The sequence below is a fragment of the Pogona vitticeps genome, chromosome 2 (genome assembly GCF_051106095.1).
Source record: "Pogona vitticeps strain Pit_001003342236 chromosome 2, PviZW2.1, whole genome shotgun sequence".
Classification (NCBI taxonomy): domain Eukaryota; kingdom Metazoa; phylum Chordata; class Lepidosauria; order Squamata; family Agamidae; genus Pogona; species Pogona vitticeps.
The window spans coordinates 174,557,735-174,577,869 of record NC_135784.1 but is presented as its reverse complement, the minus strand read 5'-3'; the positions used below and the strand labels follow the sequence as shown (position 1 = coordinate 174,577,869).

Below are 20,135 nucleotides of genomic sequence, written 5' to 3'. Positions count from 1 at the left end.
ACTGAGGTTGTGATTGGATGAACAGATTGGTCTTTGTTTCTATAGATTTTGCATATTTTCTATATCCTTTTGACCATTTTACAGCAGAGAAATTAATTCATTCCTCTCTTGTATCACTTTGCAAATTTTAGGTTGAAGAGTCATACATTTGTGTACACATTTCTTCCAACATATGTGTGTTCATATATTTTTCTCCTAATGGATGCAGGTAGGTGTGCCTTTTCTTCAGAGTCATAGCTTTTTTTTTGCAAGTGTTTACATATGCCAAAGCAGTCACAGTTGAAAACATAGAAATAAAACTACATAGATCAGTTTAAAATGTATATAGTGGCTGTGACGATTGTCCCACGACACTCCTGCCACTCATGGTCACGATCTAATTTGCATGAGCCTATGAGAGGATTGGAGGGGCGGAGTCAGGGGATATATAAAGGTTTTGCAAGAGAGAGAGTCAGTCAGAGTCAGTCAGTCAGAGAGAGATACAGATAGAGAAAGAGATAGAGAGGTAAGACACTGGTTAGTCAGAAAGAGAAGGAACAGATACTGAGATAAAGCTGATTAAGATAAATAGATGAAGAAGGTGGTAATTATATGGCAAGAGAAAGAGCCGCCTAGAGTGGTCGAAATGACTAGATAGGCGGGGTATAAATACAATAACTAAATAAATAAATTAAAAAAGTATGTAATGAGAGACCTGTTAATGATTTGCTTGTGTACAATGTTCATCTGAATAACTTCTGTGATCATTAAATTGGCTTCATTTCAATAAATAAGTTTTGTTTGCATTCACTACACAAGTGTCTTGTCAAACATCATTTATATTGTGGATTGAGGTAATCCACTGGCGGCAGTGAGAGGAAAACACGACTAGAGCCTTTGTGAGCGCACAACATGTAGTTGCCTCAAACGGTGAACATCACAGTGGCAGAAATTGATATGTCAAGAGAAATGTGTGCAATATATGCAATTCTGTTTGCATCAGATGATACGAGAATTACTGTATATTGCAAAAACTGGAGACTGGCATAAACTGACAGACAACCGAAGGAAGATTTTCGCTTGTAGGTTCAAAAACTACAAACTACCTTGATAGAGGTTTTGCTCTTATTGATACAATGCTGGAACTAACATAAGCTTCCATCTTGGGAAGCTTGATAAAGACCTAGGTGTTCACAATGAACCAGTGAATAGGTATTTGTAGCTTAAAGTCTCCTTTGGAGGGAAAAAAGAGAAACAATCTAGCATTGGTCTATATTTATTGTCTCTTAGAGCTGATTTGCAACACATGCATGCCAGCTAGGGTCCCTTGGCTAATCTTTAGGAAAATGTATGTGGACTCCCATTGGATTTTTTCCTTTTTTGCCATATATTAAGTCTTTGTACCAGGGTTGTTCATGGAACCAATAAGTGCAGGTTAAAGAAATTAGGTTGAGAATTTGAAGGTGGCAGTTTTTCTTGTAGTGATTCCTAGAAGCAGAAAAAAGAAATAAGAGAGAGGAAAAAATGACAGCATTCTTTATGTGCAGTCAGGCAAAACAAAACAAAACAAAAACTAAAACAAAAAACAAAAAAAAATCCAAAAACACAAGAATGTGGTAGCACTTACAGACTGACTGTTATGTTTAAATACAATATTTATATATTTAAATTTCTTGGCTTCATTCACTTTGTAAGAGTGGAGTGAAACTTTTTGACAGTAAGAGCTGTTTGACAATACCATTGTGTTTCTGTACACTCTTCATTCATTCATTCATTTAACTTATATACTGCCCAATTTTATTTATATACAGTGGTGCCTCGCTTAGCGAGTGCTTCGCTATGCGATGAATTCGCATAGCGAGGGGGTCCGGGCCATCGCTGGAGCATTCGCTCAGCGATGGCCCCTATGGCGATTTTTCGCTTTGCGATGATCGCTAAGCGATTCGCTTAGCGATCTTCGCAAAACGAAGCGGGGGAGAACAGCTGATCGGCGGTTCCAAAATGGCCGCCGGAAGGTCCGCGCCGCATTTTCGCGCCCTGCCCTCGCTTACCGAGGGCGCGAAAATGGCGGCGCTATGGAAGAAACATCGCTTAACGGTGAGTTTTCAAGCCATAGGAACGCATTGAACAAAGTTCAATGCGTTTCTATGGCTTTTTTAGTCCCGTTTAGCGATGTTTTCGCATAGCGAAGGTTAATCCGGAACGGATTAACCTCGCTATGCGAGGCACCACTGTATTTTTAAGGTACAGTATTTGACCAAACTCCGGGAGGCAGTGGAAGACAGGAGGGCCTGGCGTGCTGAGATCACAAAGAGTCGGACATGACTTAACGACTAAACATCAACAAAGGTACAGTAACACACACACAAAAGAACCTATATGTGCAATTGTATCAGGTTTTATTTTGCTTTGCAGTATTTGATAAAGGCATGTATAATTTGTGGGGCAAAGCATGGGCACATCAGCTAGTAAACAGTTTAAGGTTGCTCTCTTTTATTTTACAACTCCATCTACTGCCTTCGCTTCTCTGATTTAACGTACATCTTCCAGGATACTTTGAGGCAAATTCAAATGGTAGGTACTCTTTATTTCACACTTGCTGCCATTTAATTTTTATTCGAAAGCCATGCACACATGATAACTAGTGCCAGAGGGTTTCTCAGCCCTGAGAGCTAGGACTATTAGTGGCTGCTTTGGGAGGAGGGGGTTAATTCCCACCTGGTGTCTCTGAAATCTGCTCTCCTATCACTGGGTGCTGCTATCCAAGTCATGTGAACAGAATTTGGGTTTAGAATTTTCTACAGATGAGCAAATCTGTCATTTTCTCCCAACGCAAATTACAAGATTGTTAGTAACATCTGATGAAAAGAAGAAGGAACAGGATCACAATTGGCAAGGACAAAGTAGCCTGTTTCACTTTAGCTCACTTTTGAATGATGTGAATTTTAACGAGTTCTCATGCAGAAGGACTGAAACAAAATTCTCCTCCATCAGTATTGTCATCCTGTCTCATATTCCCCTGCCCTTTTTCACAACAGAACAATCTACTTCAAATTCTGTAGTGCTGGTAATCCTTCTTTAAGCAATGTGTATGAAGAATTAATGGGGAGACAAAAATATTTCAATCAGTGCCAACGGAACTTATAATTTATCATGTTTTGGGAGGGGCAACTCTAGTTTTGCTGCCTCCAATCAGGTCTCCTACACAATGGCTGAAATCCTGTTTGCCTAGCTACCTTGGGTAAGTCTGATGATGTCATCAAGTGTGATTATTTTTTTATAGAAAATTAAAGAAAGTCAATCTCCCCACAGAGTCCTGAGATTCTGTGGGATGCCTATTGTTTTGGTAAAGTTGTTGGGGACTGTGAGATACAGGGAGAAGTCTTTAATGTCCAAAAATCACCATCATTGATAAATTCATCCCAGTGATGGTGATTTTAGGAAATTAAAGTCTCCTCCTTATCCTGCACCCACCGATGGCTTCTCCTTGATGAAAGGGATCGCACAGTAGCCTTGGGACCTTACAGTGGAGATCTGAAATGTTTTATTTCCAAAAAGTCACCACGGCTTATGTCATCACCGGTCTTACACAGTGGAGCTGTGGCAATAGGATTTCAGCCAATGATCTCTGCTTTACTGAATTAAATAATGGCCTCAATTCGTCATTTTTAAAACAGCGGGGAGTTCATTCCACTCACCAGTGATTTATCCCACGCTCCCTGATAGCTTTCTTAAGACATTGCACGTCATCACTTATATCATCATCTAGGAAAACTGTGAAAAAGGATAACAAAGAAAAGTTTTTTTCGAGCCTCAGAGATAGAAGGAATAATCACATCTCTGGTGCTAGAGGTCATGGACATTAGAAGGGCAAGTTTTTGTAAAAAAATAAATAAATCTTGATTTGTATCAGAGAAAATTGTTTCCTGGGGCATCTCTGGTTTATCTCCCTTTGTACATTCTGAACCTTCCAGTTTGGCAAGGTCCAGCAGATATTTGGCTCCAATGCATGTGCATAAATAAATGTGTGGGTGAAAGGGGGTGGCAATATGTATCGCTATGCAGACAAACATGGTGAGATCATAAAAGAGGCAGAGTCTGGACATTATTCTTGCTCTGCCCTCTGCTAGACCTCTTTCTCGCCTTCCCTTAAAAGAAACATACAGATAGTTCAGAGCGTGTGGCTCAAAGGTCATCTTCATTGCTGGAGCCTCTTCTCGAAATAAACCTCTTACCGTGCACCTCTGAAGGCAAAGGTGGATCAAAGAAGTCACTTACGGTCACAGGAAATGTTGCACTTATTCTGTGAAATGTGCCTCCCATTGTCACACCACTCAAGCCCACTCAGATGGAAGAGTCCGTAGTAGGGGGTGCCATATTCATTGACATAGTACTGAGTGTCATACGCAGCTGGATACTGTGCCAAACAGACATCTGACGGAGAAGCGTACAGGGAATATCAGAAATGGGGGGGGGGGGCATCTATTGTTGCCAAAAGTCAGCACCAAAAAAAACACAGCAGGAAAATACATTTTTTAAAAAATCCCTAGTTTTGAAACTTTGACATTAATCAGGCCCAGTTTTGAAACATTAATCGTGGGGTTTTATTTTAATCATTCTTAAACACTGCTTGTTTTTTTTCATATTCAGTTTTTGAAATTCATTTTTTTCTTAACAGTATTGCCAAACAAACCATACCTGTCAGCTATATATATTTTATCAACAGTTTCAATAATTTCTTGAGAATGTTATATTTTTCATCATTTTTTTCCTTGCTAGTTTTATAGCTAGTTCGGCAGCTTTTGCAAAACTTGTGACAATATATGAAAAGGTGGGCGACTGACAAAAAGGATCATAATTTTTCAAGACCCTAGAACAAGCAAGAGAAGAACAATTGAAATATGGGATATCTTTGGCTCCTCAAAATCAGCTCCAAAAAAGGAAACAGGGAAAGTATTTTTAAAAATTTAAAACTTAAGTAATTCAAATTTCTGGTTCAATTTCAAAACATAGACATTGTTTGTTATCAGTTTTGAACATTGTAAAGCATTAAGATTAATTGTTCTTGGTTTTGACATTCATGTTTTTAAAGTTCAATCTTTTCTGACAGTGTTGAAAAACAGCTCACAATTGTCCCGAATAGTTTAAATAATATCCAAAGCATTTTGAATTTATAATGGATTATTTTAATTTTCTAGTTTGATAGCTTATTAGGACTCCTTTTCAAAATTCACACAAGATTTGAAAGGGCTTATTATTGTCAGACACAACTGCAATTTATTTATTTTTTTCAAAAAAATCACATCACATATAGAAAAAAGAAACCGAGCATCTACCCCCACCATGCAAACTGGTTTTAAATTAACTGCAACAGAGGAAATGCACCCAAGCCACAGAACTCACATTGTTTTACATCAATGCTCTGGTAGCCATCCAGTCCAAGATGTCTCAGTTTGTAATAAAGTTCACATGAATAAAACAGTCTTCCCTCGTTTGCTACAGTGAGCAGGCAGGATAAGGCAAGGTAAAGTGCCTTCATTGCTGCCTGTTTCTGGACAGCAGTGTGTCCACAGTCCCAGGTTTTATAGTCCAGCTGCAGCTCTGTGCTGTCAGCTGCCCACTCTTTCCAGCCAAGTGGTATAAGAACTGACTGACATAAGAATGGGGTGGCAATTCTCTAAACTTGTAGAATGTATTTTAATTGTTGGATCATCGTTATTTGTGTACTTTTTATGGTTGAGTTCTTTTATGACTTTATGATTTGTTTGTTGTGGCTTTATGTTGTGAATATTCCAGAGTGGTCTTAGGCCAGATGTGCGGTATAAAACTGACAAATAAACAAACAAATAAAAAAGTATAAGAACACAGGCTTCCAGGAAATACTGGTCTTCTTCGTGACAGAGGCAGTAGTGTGCAAGAACAGGGCTCTGATGAACCATAGACAGCTTGCGTCTGCCATTTTTACTTCCCACAATGCTCAGAAACGTTGCTGCACCAGAGGCATTGTGGGATAGGAAACGGTGGAATATGCAGCCTGTATTGTATAGAAGCTTCTCCTTTTGAAATGACTGAAAATTAAAGAAACCGGCACATTCACTGGTGGTGATGATGAAAGAGAAACAAAAAGAACTATTTTGTAAATGGTATATGTTTACAAAATCATAAAGCAAGGTACAGTATTTTTGAAGATTGAGTAGCATGAACTCTTTGAAGTGCATTTATTCACTTATCTGTTCATTCACTCATTCATTTGAATCCATTATAAGTTGCCCTTTGTTTATGTTTTTAGTCTCATTGTGAATGGGACATGTGCTTGTGGAAGCCAGTAACAAGGGACAATATTTAAAGGATATACAGAAAACTGAGAGAACAGCACCAAATTCAATGCAATATATACTTTTATTACTTGCTTTTTTCCTCTTCTGTTTACTCATTAAATTGAAAATGAAATCAATTTTTAAGATTCTCCGGCACAGAAAAAGACAACTTCAACCAAGATAATCACCCATCTTTTCACTCCACATTCATTGGAAGAGAAGGCCATTCTGCATTCTGCTAAGATGCACAATGCAAATAAATGTCCATGGAGGGGGGAAGAACAGCTGAAAGCTAATCAGAAGTATCAATCGATACAGGAGAGTCAAGACCATCAGATTCAGAGCTTGCAGCCACGGGTCCAGCTTGAGAGATTTTTTCCTTTGCAATATTTCCTCCATGCTACCCTGAAAGTCAGAATGAGAATATTTTAGAGGATGGGGAAAATGAATCACATCAGTATTTGACTTTTTCACCCAGTCTGCATAGGGCAGAATTAAAATTGAAATACTGTATAGCTATATCTTTACTAGCTAGTTCCAGGAGAAGACACAACTGCAATTTCACATGTGGACACCTGACTTCCAGTATGTAAAGCTGTGTCCAAAGAGGACAAGACTCCCTTGGCTCAGAGAGTCTTCTGAGGTAAGACTGCTGTCACCTGATTAACATATAGGCAAGAGGGGATTGGGACCTTCCTGTTCCTCTAGCTCTGCTGGACAGTGTCCAGATGGGTAAGCCCAATGGGCTCCAAGAATGTTTATGCCACCCATCTCGTTAGCCAAATGGCTCTAAGAGTCTGATGGGATGCCCTTTCTTTATTCAGAAGGTGCCTCTGGGTCTTCTTGAGGCCTTCTTGCTCCACAGTTCCTCCAAGACACGATGACTGAAGTTTTAAGATTACTTTCAACTGACCCTCCTCTAATGCAGCCACAAAAGCTCCAATTGCATCTAAAGCCTATAACTTTTTGATCCCCCCACACCTCATTACTTAAATAACTGTCATTACCCATGGAGTATACGATACAGTATGATGGCAGGGAGCCAGGAAACCAAAAGCTACAGTTTGATACCCATCTGGGATTGGGCTGTGGCAAATTCAGTGGAGGTTGCTTCTGAGTAACTATGCAGAGGATTGAAGGCATGTGAATGTGCAGCTCTTTTCTGTGCAAATTGTGTAAGCAGAGGAGAACTAAAGGTGAACTCACCAGGCATCCATCCTGTTGGGGTCTTGGACAATTCTCTTTGCACATTGGATATCGTTTGTGATGTTGTCATCTGTGAAAGCTGCCAGAAGATTTGTGAGAAATTAGGAAGGTTAGTGGGGATCGTTAAACAGTTTATTCCCAACTATATTGTGTACAAAAGGCCACTTCCAGCAAGAGCATGGAGATTGTCTGAGGGTGGGGAGAGACATTTGCCAGTATCTTATTGCAGAACAGCTGGAGGGAGAATCATGTGAGTCCTGCCCTCCCTTCCAGCCGACTCTTCTTTTTATGCCCCTTTGTAACAGGGATGCTTCTCTTGTGCCCAGTAGGCTGTCTGCCTTGTCACTGTGACCTCTGGAGGTCCACAAATTAGTTTGCTTCCACCCCACAATCGGTTTCAAGAGGCAAGCCTATGTATTTTTCTACAGATGTGATCAATCTCCTAGCCCGTATACTGAGAAAATGCTTTCAAGCTTTCCCTTTTTGGGGGTGGTTTTCAGTTGCAAGGATTTTATGTGTGTGGAGGGAGGTTTCATTGAATACAAGCACAAGATGAAATTGTGGATTCTTTGGATGTTTGACAATTGTTCCCTCAAATGTTAGGGATGTGCATTCTTAATCAGATTATCACTCTCATGTATGTACTACAACATGTGCATTATCAGATCATGTCATATCATATTTATCATATTGCACCACTTGATGCCTACTCTGAAATCCTGTTGGGTGGCGTCCCCTTGCACAGTGGTCAGAATTGCTCACAGTTATTGCTAACAAAAAGCGGCTTCCTTTTGCAGTTCTAGGATGCATGCAGCAGCAGCAGCATCATATTGGCTGCAATCCAGTATTAAATTGAGACTAGTGTGAGTCCCATTGAATCCATGGAACTTATAGAGGAATTGACTCATCAAATCCCCACTGATTCAAATGGGCCTACTGCTTCTTAGTACTGGATTTCAGCCACTGTGTATGAACGGTGTGCACCCTTCAGTGGCAAAAAGGGCTACTCCACTGCTGCCAATGATGTCATTACCAGTGGTCACGTGGAGCACTGCAGGCAGATTTTAGTCATATTTCTTTACCCGCTGCCCAGAAGTAATTATAGCAACAACAACATAGGTTATCTGTGCAATATATTCATATCAGTCACTTCAGTCCAAGAGTGGTTCATGAATGGAGCAGGGTGACTGATTTCTCTCCCCTTTCCCTCCTCCTAATCTTTCCGAGTCTACAAGTTGCCTCTGCTTCCACAGATGGGCAAAAGATTGTCTTTTCTCACAGAAGGCTAAAGGATGGGGAACACAAAGAGCAATGAGAATAAATTTTCCTTTGGGGGGTGGAAGAGCACTTTAAAGATCATAACTGGAGGGAGAAGAAAGGAAGCCTTCCTTGAGGAACTTCATCCTCCCCACCCACTCCAGTTCGGAAAGGTTCACAGGCCCTTTGTTAGTCCTTTGTGTCCCTCATCCTAGCACATTGCCTACCACTGCAGGAGCTTTTGCATCCGTTCGCTGTTCTGCCTTGTCCATTGGAACACCACCAGCGGCTGTTGATCTGAAAAATCCCATAGTCACGACTGCCATTGCTGTTTGTTGGCCCCACAACCCTGCTGTTGAATCTGCTCTCGTAATAAGCCATGCAGATCCCTGGAACAAAAAGAACACAAGAGAGTGAGCTAACATTCAGGTGGTGATCTTTTGCTGAGGTTGTTGTTGTTTAGTCATTAAGTCATGTCTGACTCTTCATGACCCCATGGACGAGAGCACGCCAGGCCCCCCCTTGTCTACCACTGCCTCCGGAGTTGGTAGCTTTGATGATACTGTCCAACCCTCTCGTTCTCTGTCGTCCCCTTCTCCTCTTGCCCTCACACTTTCCCAACATCAGAGTCTTTTCCAGGGAGTCTTCTCATGAGATGGCCAAAGTATTGGAGCATCAGCTTCAGCTGAGGGAGCTAGGTACAAAAAGCAGCATAGTCAGTCAGTAAAAAATTTAAAAATAAGCTTTGAATGGTCAGCAAAATATCTAAATAAGTACCTCTCTCTCTCTCTCTCTCTATGTATTTGTGTGTGTGTATGTGAACGTGAGTGTGTGTGTGTGAGGGGGAGAGAGAGGGCTTGATGCCATTGACAATAAGAGCCTGTGTTGTAATGTGTTCTGCTTTTTAAAAAATGGTTTAAAATAAGGTGTCTCCATGACGTAAATTGAAGAGCAGATTATTTTGCCAGGAAAGTGTGTTTTCCAGTGGGAAAGCAATATAAATTGCTCTTCTACCAGAGAGCCGTTTATTTTCGCATGCATGTGAAACTCAATATATTTCAATGGTTCTTGCATATGTAAACCCCTCTGTAGCTATACTGTGGGGGTGCCTTTGAGTAACCAGCGAAGGCAGTGGGAGAGGTGGCAGCAGCAGCAGCAACAACAAGAGCCATAGCCGGGGGAAGGAAAGAGGGACAGATGAGTGCAAGAAACCTGAGAAGGGGGAGGACACAGCCACTCCTCTCTAGGTTATATCTGTCCTTAATAAACAACCTGCTGCACAGCTGATAGTTGGGCACATGCACACAGGCAGCAGGCTGGCTTCTGTACAAAGAGCCAGGTCTGCTGCCTCTTAGGATGGTGACGGCAGCGGCAGCAGCAGCGGCAGAGGTGGTGGCTTCAAGACAAAGTAGGGAGGCAACAGGGGCAGTGGGAGAGGGAGGGCCAGAGGGATGGTTCCCCACCGCCAGCATGAACCGGAAAAACAAAGAGTGAACTGGTTCGTTTTCTTGGGGAGTTCATGCTAGTTTGTGGTTTGCGGGTGGCTACGAACCATCACGAACCATTGGTTTCCTGGTTCGTGCCCATCTCTAATCAGGACCATATTTGGAAGAGTAATGGCAGCCAGCATGGGCTGGTTGGTAGAGGTGGCTTCAAGACAAGGTAGGGAGGCAAAGGGGGCAGTGGGAGTGGGAGGGGCAGGCATACTGTGTTGCAGGAGCAAAAGTGCTGAGGGGGAAAAATTGGTGCTTCGTTTCGTTTCAGCATGAAATGAACCATGAAGCGAACCATGAACTAGCCCAGTTGTGGGTATTTCCCCCCCTTGTTCATGGTTTGGTTTGTACCTGTCTTTAGTCCTGATTCAAAAATCCCTTCAAAAGTGATAACTTTTTGTTTGGGTGGCTCTCTTCTGTTGGAAATGGCTTACAGAATGTTGTTCTCATTGGTTACTCAATATCAGATGGGCACTCCTGTGCCGGGCTTATAAGTCTGACCTTCTACTTGACCTTCTTGTTCCAACATCACATGAAAAGACCCGTCTTTATTGTCCAATGATTCTTCTCTAGCCATCCTTCTCTCACTAGGGTGCTGGCATCATTAAGGCCTGCATACTTTTTGTCACTTTTGGGAGTCTTGGTTCTCATCCCCCTATGACAAATGCCATCAGGGCAACTGACTGTAAGGGGCTAGTCCTTTCAAGTAGCCTCAATTGCCTAGGAAATGAAAATTTTATTTTTAAGATTTTTTTTAAGTCCCCAAGTATAAAACTTTCCCAATCCTATCTATCCTGTACCATGATGCGGAAAATGGTAATTTTAAAAGAAAAGAGCTGTACTTTCATGGGGAAAAAAATGACAATGATGGAGAGAAAGGAGAGTGAACTTACAGTTGCCCAGGCTGTAGCCATAGTAGCCATCCATTCCATGCCGTTTCAGAATTGAAGCCAGCTCACATTTCTCAAACACTTTGGCTTCATTCACAGCAACGAGGAGGCAGAGAAAGGTGATGGCCAGAAGAGCTTTCATGGCTGCAGCTCTTGGAAGGATGATGTGAGGACTCCTTCAGATCCCTCCAACTAGATAGCAAAAAGAATATTAGTTGTGCAAAAAACAAGCAGCAATGGCTCAAAGAGGAAAGAATGGGGAAAGGTGAATTAACTGATGGTGTGAAAAGCCCATGTTAAAAACGCTATGGAAAAATAAAATAAAGGAACTATCCTGACAAGCAACTGTGGGAAATGTATGGGATTCCAGGTATTGGCTAAAATTCTTTTGTTTCGTGGAGTCAATCACAGTAGACAAGGTCCATTGAATCAATGGGGATTTGGTGAGTAATCTCCCCTGTAAATTCCATTGATTCACATGAGCCTATTATCCTAAGGCAAGTCATAGTTAGACTAAGCACTTGTGAATCCACAGAACACACGAAAGAGTTGACTCGCTAAATCCCTGTTGATTCAATGAGCATTGTTGTTGTTTAGTTGTTAAGTCGTGTCTGACTCTTTGTGACCCCATGGACCAGAGCACGCCAGGCCCTCCTGTCTTCCACTGCCTCCCGGAGTTTGGTCAAATTCATGACACAAACTGAGAGAGCAGCCTGATGCTCTTTATGTTTCGGTAGATTGTATTTAGCCCAGCTTCACCTTCCCTCCCTGATTTTTTTTTTTAAACTACCTGTTTTACCACACAAACCAAAGGGTGGAAAGAGATAGCGAAAGGTGTAGAAAAGACAGCAAAGACCTCACCACTGGATGCCTGGCCCAAGTTCACGTCTCTCTGAAGATTTTCCTGTACAGAATGACCCTGGTCCCTAGGAATATTTATAGGGCAAGACATGATAATCGTGTTTTCCGAACAAACAAACTTAAAAGCCCTGCCAGGCTTCAAAGCAAAGAGATGTTTGCCAAACTGTGCCACCCATGTTGACAAAACAGATGACCAAATTGGGCACAAAAAACCCCCAAGTTGATTGTTGGGTAGCCTATATGGTCATGCACGTCCTATGGGGAAGCAACCGGACCATTTTTCTGGGCCTCAAGGAAGACTCCTATTTTGGTTGCTGGTTAATGGTAGTCTGAGCAGTGGACTCTGGTTTCTTAGGGCAAGTGGGGAAACAGTTTTCAGCTGCCTTTTCCTGCCTGTTTCTTTAATCACAGTGAGTCTGTGGGGGTGACTTTGGCTTCCTTCTTATTTGATGTGTCAGCCATATCTTTGTGGAACTCACAAATATGTCTAAGCATATGCAAAAATGTCTCCTTAAAGGTAGAGGCAGGTCCCAGTGCCCATAAAGAAGCAATGAGAACTACTACTGTGCAGTAGATTGGAACATCTGGCTGCAGATTAAGGAGCTGTGTGTTTGGATCCTGCTCTGTGCTTCCTAGGAAGCAGCCTGGCTGAGATTACTTGTAATGGGTGTGAATTATGGTGCCACATTCCTTGCCACCTGGACAGCCTTGGGTAGACTGCATGGTGATTCCAGAAGGATGGAATGGTTTACCACTTCTGCCTACTTTAGACCTCAAAAAATTCTGGAAGCGTAATTGTAACTTGGAATCTTGCTGGCACATACAGTAATTGTTAAATAATTGGCCTTTGGTTCCTTTCATTTCCACACTGATTTACATGATTTCCCCTCTGGAAGTATCAGTCATCAATAGGATTCTGGCCATGAGATGTTGTATTTAATGACATGTTTATATACACAGTGTATGTAGTTATGGTGGTGGATGTGAATTTCGTTGTATGGGTATACTGTGTATATACTTACAATGATAATAAATGATGATGATGATGATGATGATGATGATGATGATGATGATGATGATGATGTGGGAAATAGGTGAATTAATCAGCTGTTGAAGTGAAAATAGCGTTATTAAGAGAGGAAATGAACATTCCAAGTGTTGGTTACATAATCCCTCTGGTGATAAATAAAATGATTAAAAAGGTAAAGGTTCCCCTTGACATTTTAGTCAGTCGCGTTCGACTCTAGGGGGCGGTGCTCATCCCTGTTTCCAAGCTGTAGAGCCAATGTTTGTCCGAAGACGGTTTCCGTGGCCACGTGGCCAGCGCGGCTATACATGGAACGCTGTTTACCTTCCCACCGAGGTGGTACCTATTCATCTACTTGCATTTGTATGCTTTTGAACTGCTAGGTTGGCAAGGAGCTGGAACAAAGTGACGGGAGCTCACTCCCGACCTTACGACTGCTGGTCTTCTGACCCTGCAGCACACAAAGGCTTCCGAGGTTTAGCCCACAGTGCCACCACGTCCCTTGCATTAAATGATTAACCAACATAAATTGTCTACAGGCTAGCATAAAGGCAGTCCTTGAAGTGCAGCCTTTGTATGTTAACCCTTAATTATTTAATATCTATCAATCCCCTAAAGCTGGTGTGGGCAAAGTTTTCTATACTTTTTCATGCTGATGACACAGTCATATAGTTTCAGTCCAGACTGGAACTAAAAAGATTGCTAGCTGGTCCTGAGGATTATTATAGAAACCATCCAGCTATTATTAATTATGGAAAATCTAAAGTGCTGGTCCTCATCTGCCGTGTAATGAGCAGTTGGAAGATAGATGGCCTTTTGGTTGAACAGCCTGATGGCTTTGAGTATCTGGGTATTTGTTTTTATAGCTTCTCCTAACAGATGGGATACAGGAAACCTTCAAGAGCCACAGAAGAACAAGGTGTAAAACTGATACATACTTTTTCTTCTTCTCCTCCTTCCTCAAGAGGTAGTTTTGCTTTTGTCACAGGTGACCTTTGCAGGGAAGCTCTTTGGGTTCTCTGCTTGCATTTCTTCAATTCTCAATTCTGAGACTTATTCTGGGTGCTCCTAAAGGAGTCAGCCTCACTACTTAAACGTATGTCAGGCCAGGAAGCCAGGACATGGCTAATGGAACCAGAAAATACCAGCCTTGTTTAGCACTGCCTGGATTCCCTCTGCATCCGTTGCTGGCAAGTACAAACCAGAGGGTACTATTGCTCTCATGACTGGCTAGTGGGTTCACCATTGGCAACTGGTTGGCCACGGTGGCAACAGAATGTTAGGTTTGGGCTTAACTAGAATGGTGTTTCTTATATTCTTATCCTCTTCCATCACAACAGCTATTCCCATCTGTCCATTCGCCTGCAACCCCTCCCTCTCCAAGTAACCTATGATCTACAGAGCAGGGGTACCTCGTCCTGCTGTGGTGTGATGGGGTTCCCCCCTCCCCACTTCTCCACATCCGTGGTCACCTTGCCCTACCAAGCTCATTGTGACCAACCCAGATTAAAAGCAGAGAGACAGAGTGAATACTGTGCTGTTTAATCAATAAAATACCAAAGGGAGAGAATGATATCATTCTGGAAAGGGCAAGTACAGCTGGCAGATACAGATGCTGGAAAAATCCCCCCTTTCTAATTCCAAGTGATGGCACATCTCCACCAGCTTGGTTCAGCCTTATCTTTTAACAATGAAGGCTAAGCGGTCAGAAGAGATGGGAGGTCTTTTAGCAGAACAACACTGTTGGCATTTGCAAATATTTTTGAGCTGCACAGTAGCTGTTGCCAGTCATTTGTAACAGGTGCTGCTCCTGACATTTCCCGGAAGGGAACATCTAACAACTGTAGCAGCCTGTTATCTTTATCAATTTCCAGCCACCTTACTACCTCTGCATAGATCACACCTGTTGTTCTCCCTGACCCTTGCCTTTGTTCTCTTATCTCCCTTTTGATTTTCAAACCACCCTCAAAATGTTTGCTCTGCATTCCCATTTTTTTGCCAGGAAGCCAATAATTGTAGAACTATAAATGTAGATGTAGAGATCAGAAATTAGCTTTATTGATGAACAAGATAACAAGCAGAGAATTTATGACCCTCTTTGTTGCTGGAGCCTTGACACTTATCTCCAGAGTCAAGATGGTGGGGACACGGGAGAGGGCCATCTCTGTAGCTGCTCTGAGACTCTGGAACTCCCTCCCACAGGAAGCTAGGCTGGCCCCATTTTTGCTGTCTTTCCACAAGCACGCGAAGCCCTTTCTCTCCAAGCAAGTGTTCCCTTAATTATTGGCTACCTAAATGGGGTTCTTAAATAGAGTCTTGTGCCTTACTGCTTTGAATGTATTTTGATGTTGCTTCTGTTTACCATATTTTACTGTGACATTTATTTGATCCTTTTTAGTATTTGTATTCTTCTTGTTTGAGCTTTAAATATTGCCTTTGAATGATGTTAGCCATTTTGGCTCTTTCTTATAAGAAGAAAAGCGGGGTAGAAAGATTTTAAATAAATTAATTAAAATACTAAGTCTTCCATTCACCAACCTTTCATGCACAATTGCACCCTTGGGTTCCTTCAGTATAAAATCCCCAGTGGATAGGGAAGGGGTGCTGTTCTTCAATGCACCTTTCTAAAATCAGGTGAGTTTTCTTGTTCTGCGTGATCCCACTGCTGCTTTTGGCAAGGGATGCTGTGAAATTACCTCTGCCCTCATGCAGGAAGAAACTCTTTAAAAAAAACCTGACACCACAGCAAAAGAAGCAATTGCCTTTCTGTGTCAAAATTCTGCACATAACAGTAAAAAAAAGATACTTTTCAACTAGTGTGCAGAAAAGATAGGCGTGTTTCGTTGTCGTTTAGTCGTGTCCGACTCTTCGTGACCCCATGGACTAGAGCACGCCAGGCCCTCCTATCCTCCACTGCCTCCCGGAGGTCTGTCAATTTCATGTTGGTTGCTTTGCAGACACTGTCCAGGCATCTCATCCTCTGTCGTCCCCTTCTCCTCTTGCAGTCGCACTTTCCTAACATCAAGGTCTTTTCCAAGAACGTGTTTAACTTCTTTCATTTTGGGAGAGTCTCCCGGGTCACGGGAGAAGGCATGTCCAATTAGGTGCCCTCTAGATAATTAGAACTATAACAACAACAATAATCAATTTGCTACTGCTTTTTCTGCTGCATAGTAATTATAGTTACTCACAGCATTTGTTTATAGTTGATTGATTTAATGATATATTGGACTAGTCATATTTTACTATTCTAAAATGTCCAGAATTCTGGCTGGCTGTTGTGTGCCTTCATAAGCAACCCAGGTGTGATCACACACAGACACACACATTGCATCATTTTCTATTTATGCTGTGTGGTTGTAGTAGGTTTCCAATCAGCATTTCTTAATAAAGTTGGACCCCACTGGTTCCAAGTCAAGCTGCAGATGCTGAAAAATGTGGATTATAGCAAACGTTATTTTAATAGTGAATGCTATATTTAGCATGGTCTAGTGGCCAGTTCTGGTAAGGACATTGTAGAAAAATATTTCGCTAGTGCATGCTACACATAGCAAGGTCTCTGGTTTGGGTAATTTCATCCTTAGAAATATATATTTCTAGGACTTTTCTTTTAATATGTTTTAATACTTTCAGACTGTGGATACTGATCTTGCAGATAAGGGAGTCCTACTTTATTTCTGTGGTGCATGTTGCCAGCCCATCAGTCACATGGGCACAGAAGAGGGGATGGCTGCCTTTGCTTTTCTAGGGTTTAAGACATACACAAGCCAGTGGCAAACTTGCCAAAGATACCCTACTTACCATTTCTGTAGCCCACACAGCATTTGGCAAGAGTTTGCAACAGGTCAGAAACATGGAACAATTGGAACTTATTCTTTTGCCATTAAAAACATTAGTTTTCATTTAGTGTAATTAGACACGTTTGCCTATATCCCTATTTTAAGTCACTTTCATTAAAAAAAATCCCAATAAAGAGGGCTTTGAGGTCTGGCTTATTTAGGATGGGTTGGGCAGAACATGCCAGTCATGGGGGACAGAAAGAATCAGGGCACAGAAGCTGTCACCAATCCAGTCCTCACCGTGATTTCCCAGCATCTTCTGACAATGCTGCCCACTAGATAGCAAGGTTTCCAGCTCCCAGGCTAGGCTGCTGAAGAACTGGAAAGGAGAGATGGAGGATGCATTGGGTTCCGCTAGCATCGCCTGCTAAATTTTTGAGATGAAATCGAGGGGTGGCTCATGGACTGGGATGGGTTATATCTAATCACCTAATATGCTTGGCACCTCACTTCCTGAATCAAGCTGCAGCAGGGAGGGAGATTCGAGTCACAGGACTCATTGCAAAGTTGGACTTAAAATGTACACTTTTCCTGACCTTTCTTTGTGGTAGAAATTATATATGGTATATATATACTCTATATAAAAAAGAAAAAAACAGCGTAAAAATTGTCAGACATTTTTGTACCCATTTCTTCCCATGCATGCATTTCGGTAGGTGTTCCTCCTGATATACACAGGTGGCATTCATTTTCTTTGGATGCAAGGATTTTTGTATGCACTCCTTCTGTATGTACTCATGTATGTAACAAGACTGTTTTGGCTGATCTCTCAGTATCAGTAGTGTCCTCCTGTGCACCTCTAATGCAAGACATGGAATCTCCATTTTTGAGAGGCTCATGTATAGGATTGTGAGGGTCCGCTATTCTTCACCTCCCCCGTCCCAAATAAAGCTGTAGACACATTTGAACTGAACCATTTGTCTTCTTTATTTAACTGGGGCAACGGGATGGAAACGTCAATCAACTTGGGGACAAACTTCTCCTGTTGAAGTAACGGTTCATACAGGGGCACCCAATCTTCGTCGAACGGGTTACTTGACTTCGACGCCCATGGACCAGCCTGAACCCGTGAGGGTTCTTCGGGATCGAAGTCTTCTCTGTCAGTTGTTAGTAGAGGGGTCGTCTCCTCGAACCCTGCGTATCCCCAGGGTATGGAGGTCTCTGCCCCGGGTTGTTCCCAAGGTCCTGGCGATAACCCAGTCTCTTCAACTCCTCCAGATGCCATCTGGTCTTCTCCTCCTTCTCTCTCTCTACCCTTTTCTTCTCCTCCACTAATTTCCTACGCCACTCTCGGGTCTCTCTTTCTCCCCAATAAGAGGGCCGGACTCTAGCCTCATTCCTCCTCCTCTCTTCTGCCTCCTGTTTCGTCAGGCAGACTTGTTCCCATTTACCTGACCAGGGGTCTTGGATGGATACCCACTCCCATCCACTCTCCTCCCCTAACGGTCGGTAACTGACTTCCCCTGCTGCTCCCTCCTCAGGGTCCTTCGTCCCCCTCCCTGCCCAGACCCGAGGAGTCTGGGTAGATATACTTAACCCCTTCACTCCCTTCTCTAAATCTCCTGTGTCCACGGACTGGTGTAACATCCGGGGTGGGAATGGTTTGGGAGCTGTCTGCGTGCCCACGGAGGCTTTGGGGCGAGACGGCACTCCTAGCATCACCTCTCTACCCGGGTCACGGGTGTCACACATCCCCCCCTCCGAGAGTGCCGCTCGCTCTTCCGCGCTTCGCGCCCACGGACCCTGCCGAGAAAAATAATCGACATTAGTATGCTCTTTGCCTTTTCTGTACTTCACTCGGAAAGAGAACGGCTGCAATGCTAGGTACCATCTGGTTAGACGCGGATTGGTTTCTTTCATTCTCTCTAACCACTGTAGCGGGGCATGGTCTGTGACCAGGTCAAAGGGCGCTCCTAATAAATAGTATTTAAGGCTATGAGTAGCCCACTTAATGGCTAGAGCTTCTCTCTCAATGACAGCGTATTTTTGTTCCCGGGGTGACAACTTCCGGCTTAAATACAACACCGGGTATTCTACCCCTTCTTTAACCTGAGATAGGACCGCTCCTATGCCTCGGTCAGAAGCATCTGTGAAGAGGGTGAAGGGTATATCAAAATCAGGTGCAAACCTCACTGGTAACTCGCATATGATCTCTTTCAGGGTAAGGAATGCTTTTTCTTGGGAAGGACCCCACACTACTTTTACCGGGGCTCTTTTTCTTGTCAAATCAGTAAGTGGGGCAGCTATCGAGGCAAAGTTAGGCACGAACTGCCTGTAATATCCTACTAGGCCTAAAAACTGCTGGACCTCCTTCTTGGTCCTGGGCCTGTACCACCTAGAAATTTTGGTTACCTTCTCTTCCTGGGGTTGTATTTCTCCTTGTCCTACTTTGTAACCCAGGTACTCTACCTTGGGTAACCCAATCTTACACTTTTTGGGGTTGACGGTCAACCCTGCTTCCTGTAACCTCTCCAACACTCTTCTTAAATGGGTTAGATGTTCTTCCCACGAGTTACTGAAAATAATAATGTCGTCGATATAGGCAGCGGCACAATCTTGTAGGGGTTCTAAAACCCGGTCCATTAAGCGTTGAAAGGTGGCCGCTGCGCCATGGAGCCCAAACGGCATCTTTTTAAATTGGAATAACCCTTTAGGGGTACAGAACGCCGTTTTCTCCTTATCTTGGGGGCGTAACGGAATTTGCCAGTAACCTTTCGTTAGGTCGATTGAGCTCAGGTATTTGGCTCCCCCTAACCTATCCAATAGGTCTCCCACCTTAGGCATGGGGTAAGCATCGAACCTGGATATGGCATTAACTTTACGAAAATCGATACAAAACCTCAAGGACCCGTCAGGTTTGGGTACCATCACGGGGAAGCTCCTCCAAGGCCCATTGGAGGGCTCAATCACCCCCAACTTTAGCATTTCTTCTACTTCGTCATTAATTACTCCTGTTACATGTCTGGGCCATGATCTCCCGCTAATCCTTACTACCTCCCCTGGGAGGGTCTCAATATTATGCTCCACCAATTGTGTACAACCCGGCGTGGTGGAGAAGACCCGGGGAAAATCTTCCTTTAGGTGTAAAGCTTGATGTTTTTGTTCCCCTGACAACATGTCTCCTATAACCACATCACCGCCTGAGGTGATCTCCTCTCTATCTGGCCCTAATTCGTCGTCCACCTCAGACCCGAACAATGCTTCCCGGTCAACCCATTCTTTCAATAGGTTTACGTGGAACACTTGGGTCTTCTTCCTTCGGTCGG

The 20,135-nt window shown here is 42.9% G+C and overlaps 2 protein-coding genes across 2 annotated transcripts; both read right to left on the bottom strand.

Moving 5' to 3' along the window:
* Window positions 1–1,310: 1,310 nt before the first annotated feature.
* LOC140704709 (lysozyme C, milk isozyme) lies at window positions 1,311–5,518 on the bottom strand. The gene is made up of 4 exons (XM_072991289.2): window positions 5,383–5,518; window positions 4,258–4,413; window positions 3,678–3,753; window positions 1,311–1,467 (listed from the first exon to the last, which is right to left on the bottom strand). The coding sequence occupies exons 1-4, from the start codon at window positions 5,516–5,518 to the stop codon at window positions 1,311–1,313; spliced, it is 525 nt and encodes a 174-aa protein (XP_072847390.2).
* Window positions 5,519–5,559: 41 nt separating this feature from the next.
* On the bottom strand, window positions 5,560–11,284 carry LOC110081156 (lysozyme C, milk isozyme-like). Its single transcript, XM_020797638.3, has 4 exons — window positions 11,146–11,284; window positions 8,987–9,148; window positions 7,503–7,581; window positions 5,560–6,701 (listed from the first exon to the last, which is right to left on the bottom strand). The coding sequence occupies exons 1-4, from the start codon at window positions 11,282–11,284 to the stop codon at window positions 6,635–6,637; spliced, it is 447 nt and encodes a 148-aa protein (XP_020653297.3). The 3' UTR covers window positions 5,560–6,634.
* Between the last annotated feature and the right edge of the window lie 8,851 nt (window positions 11,285–20,135).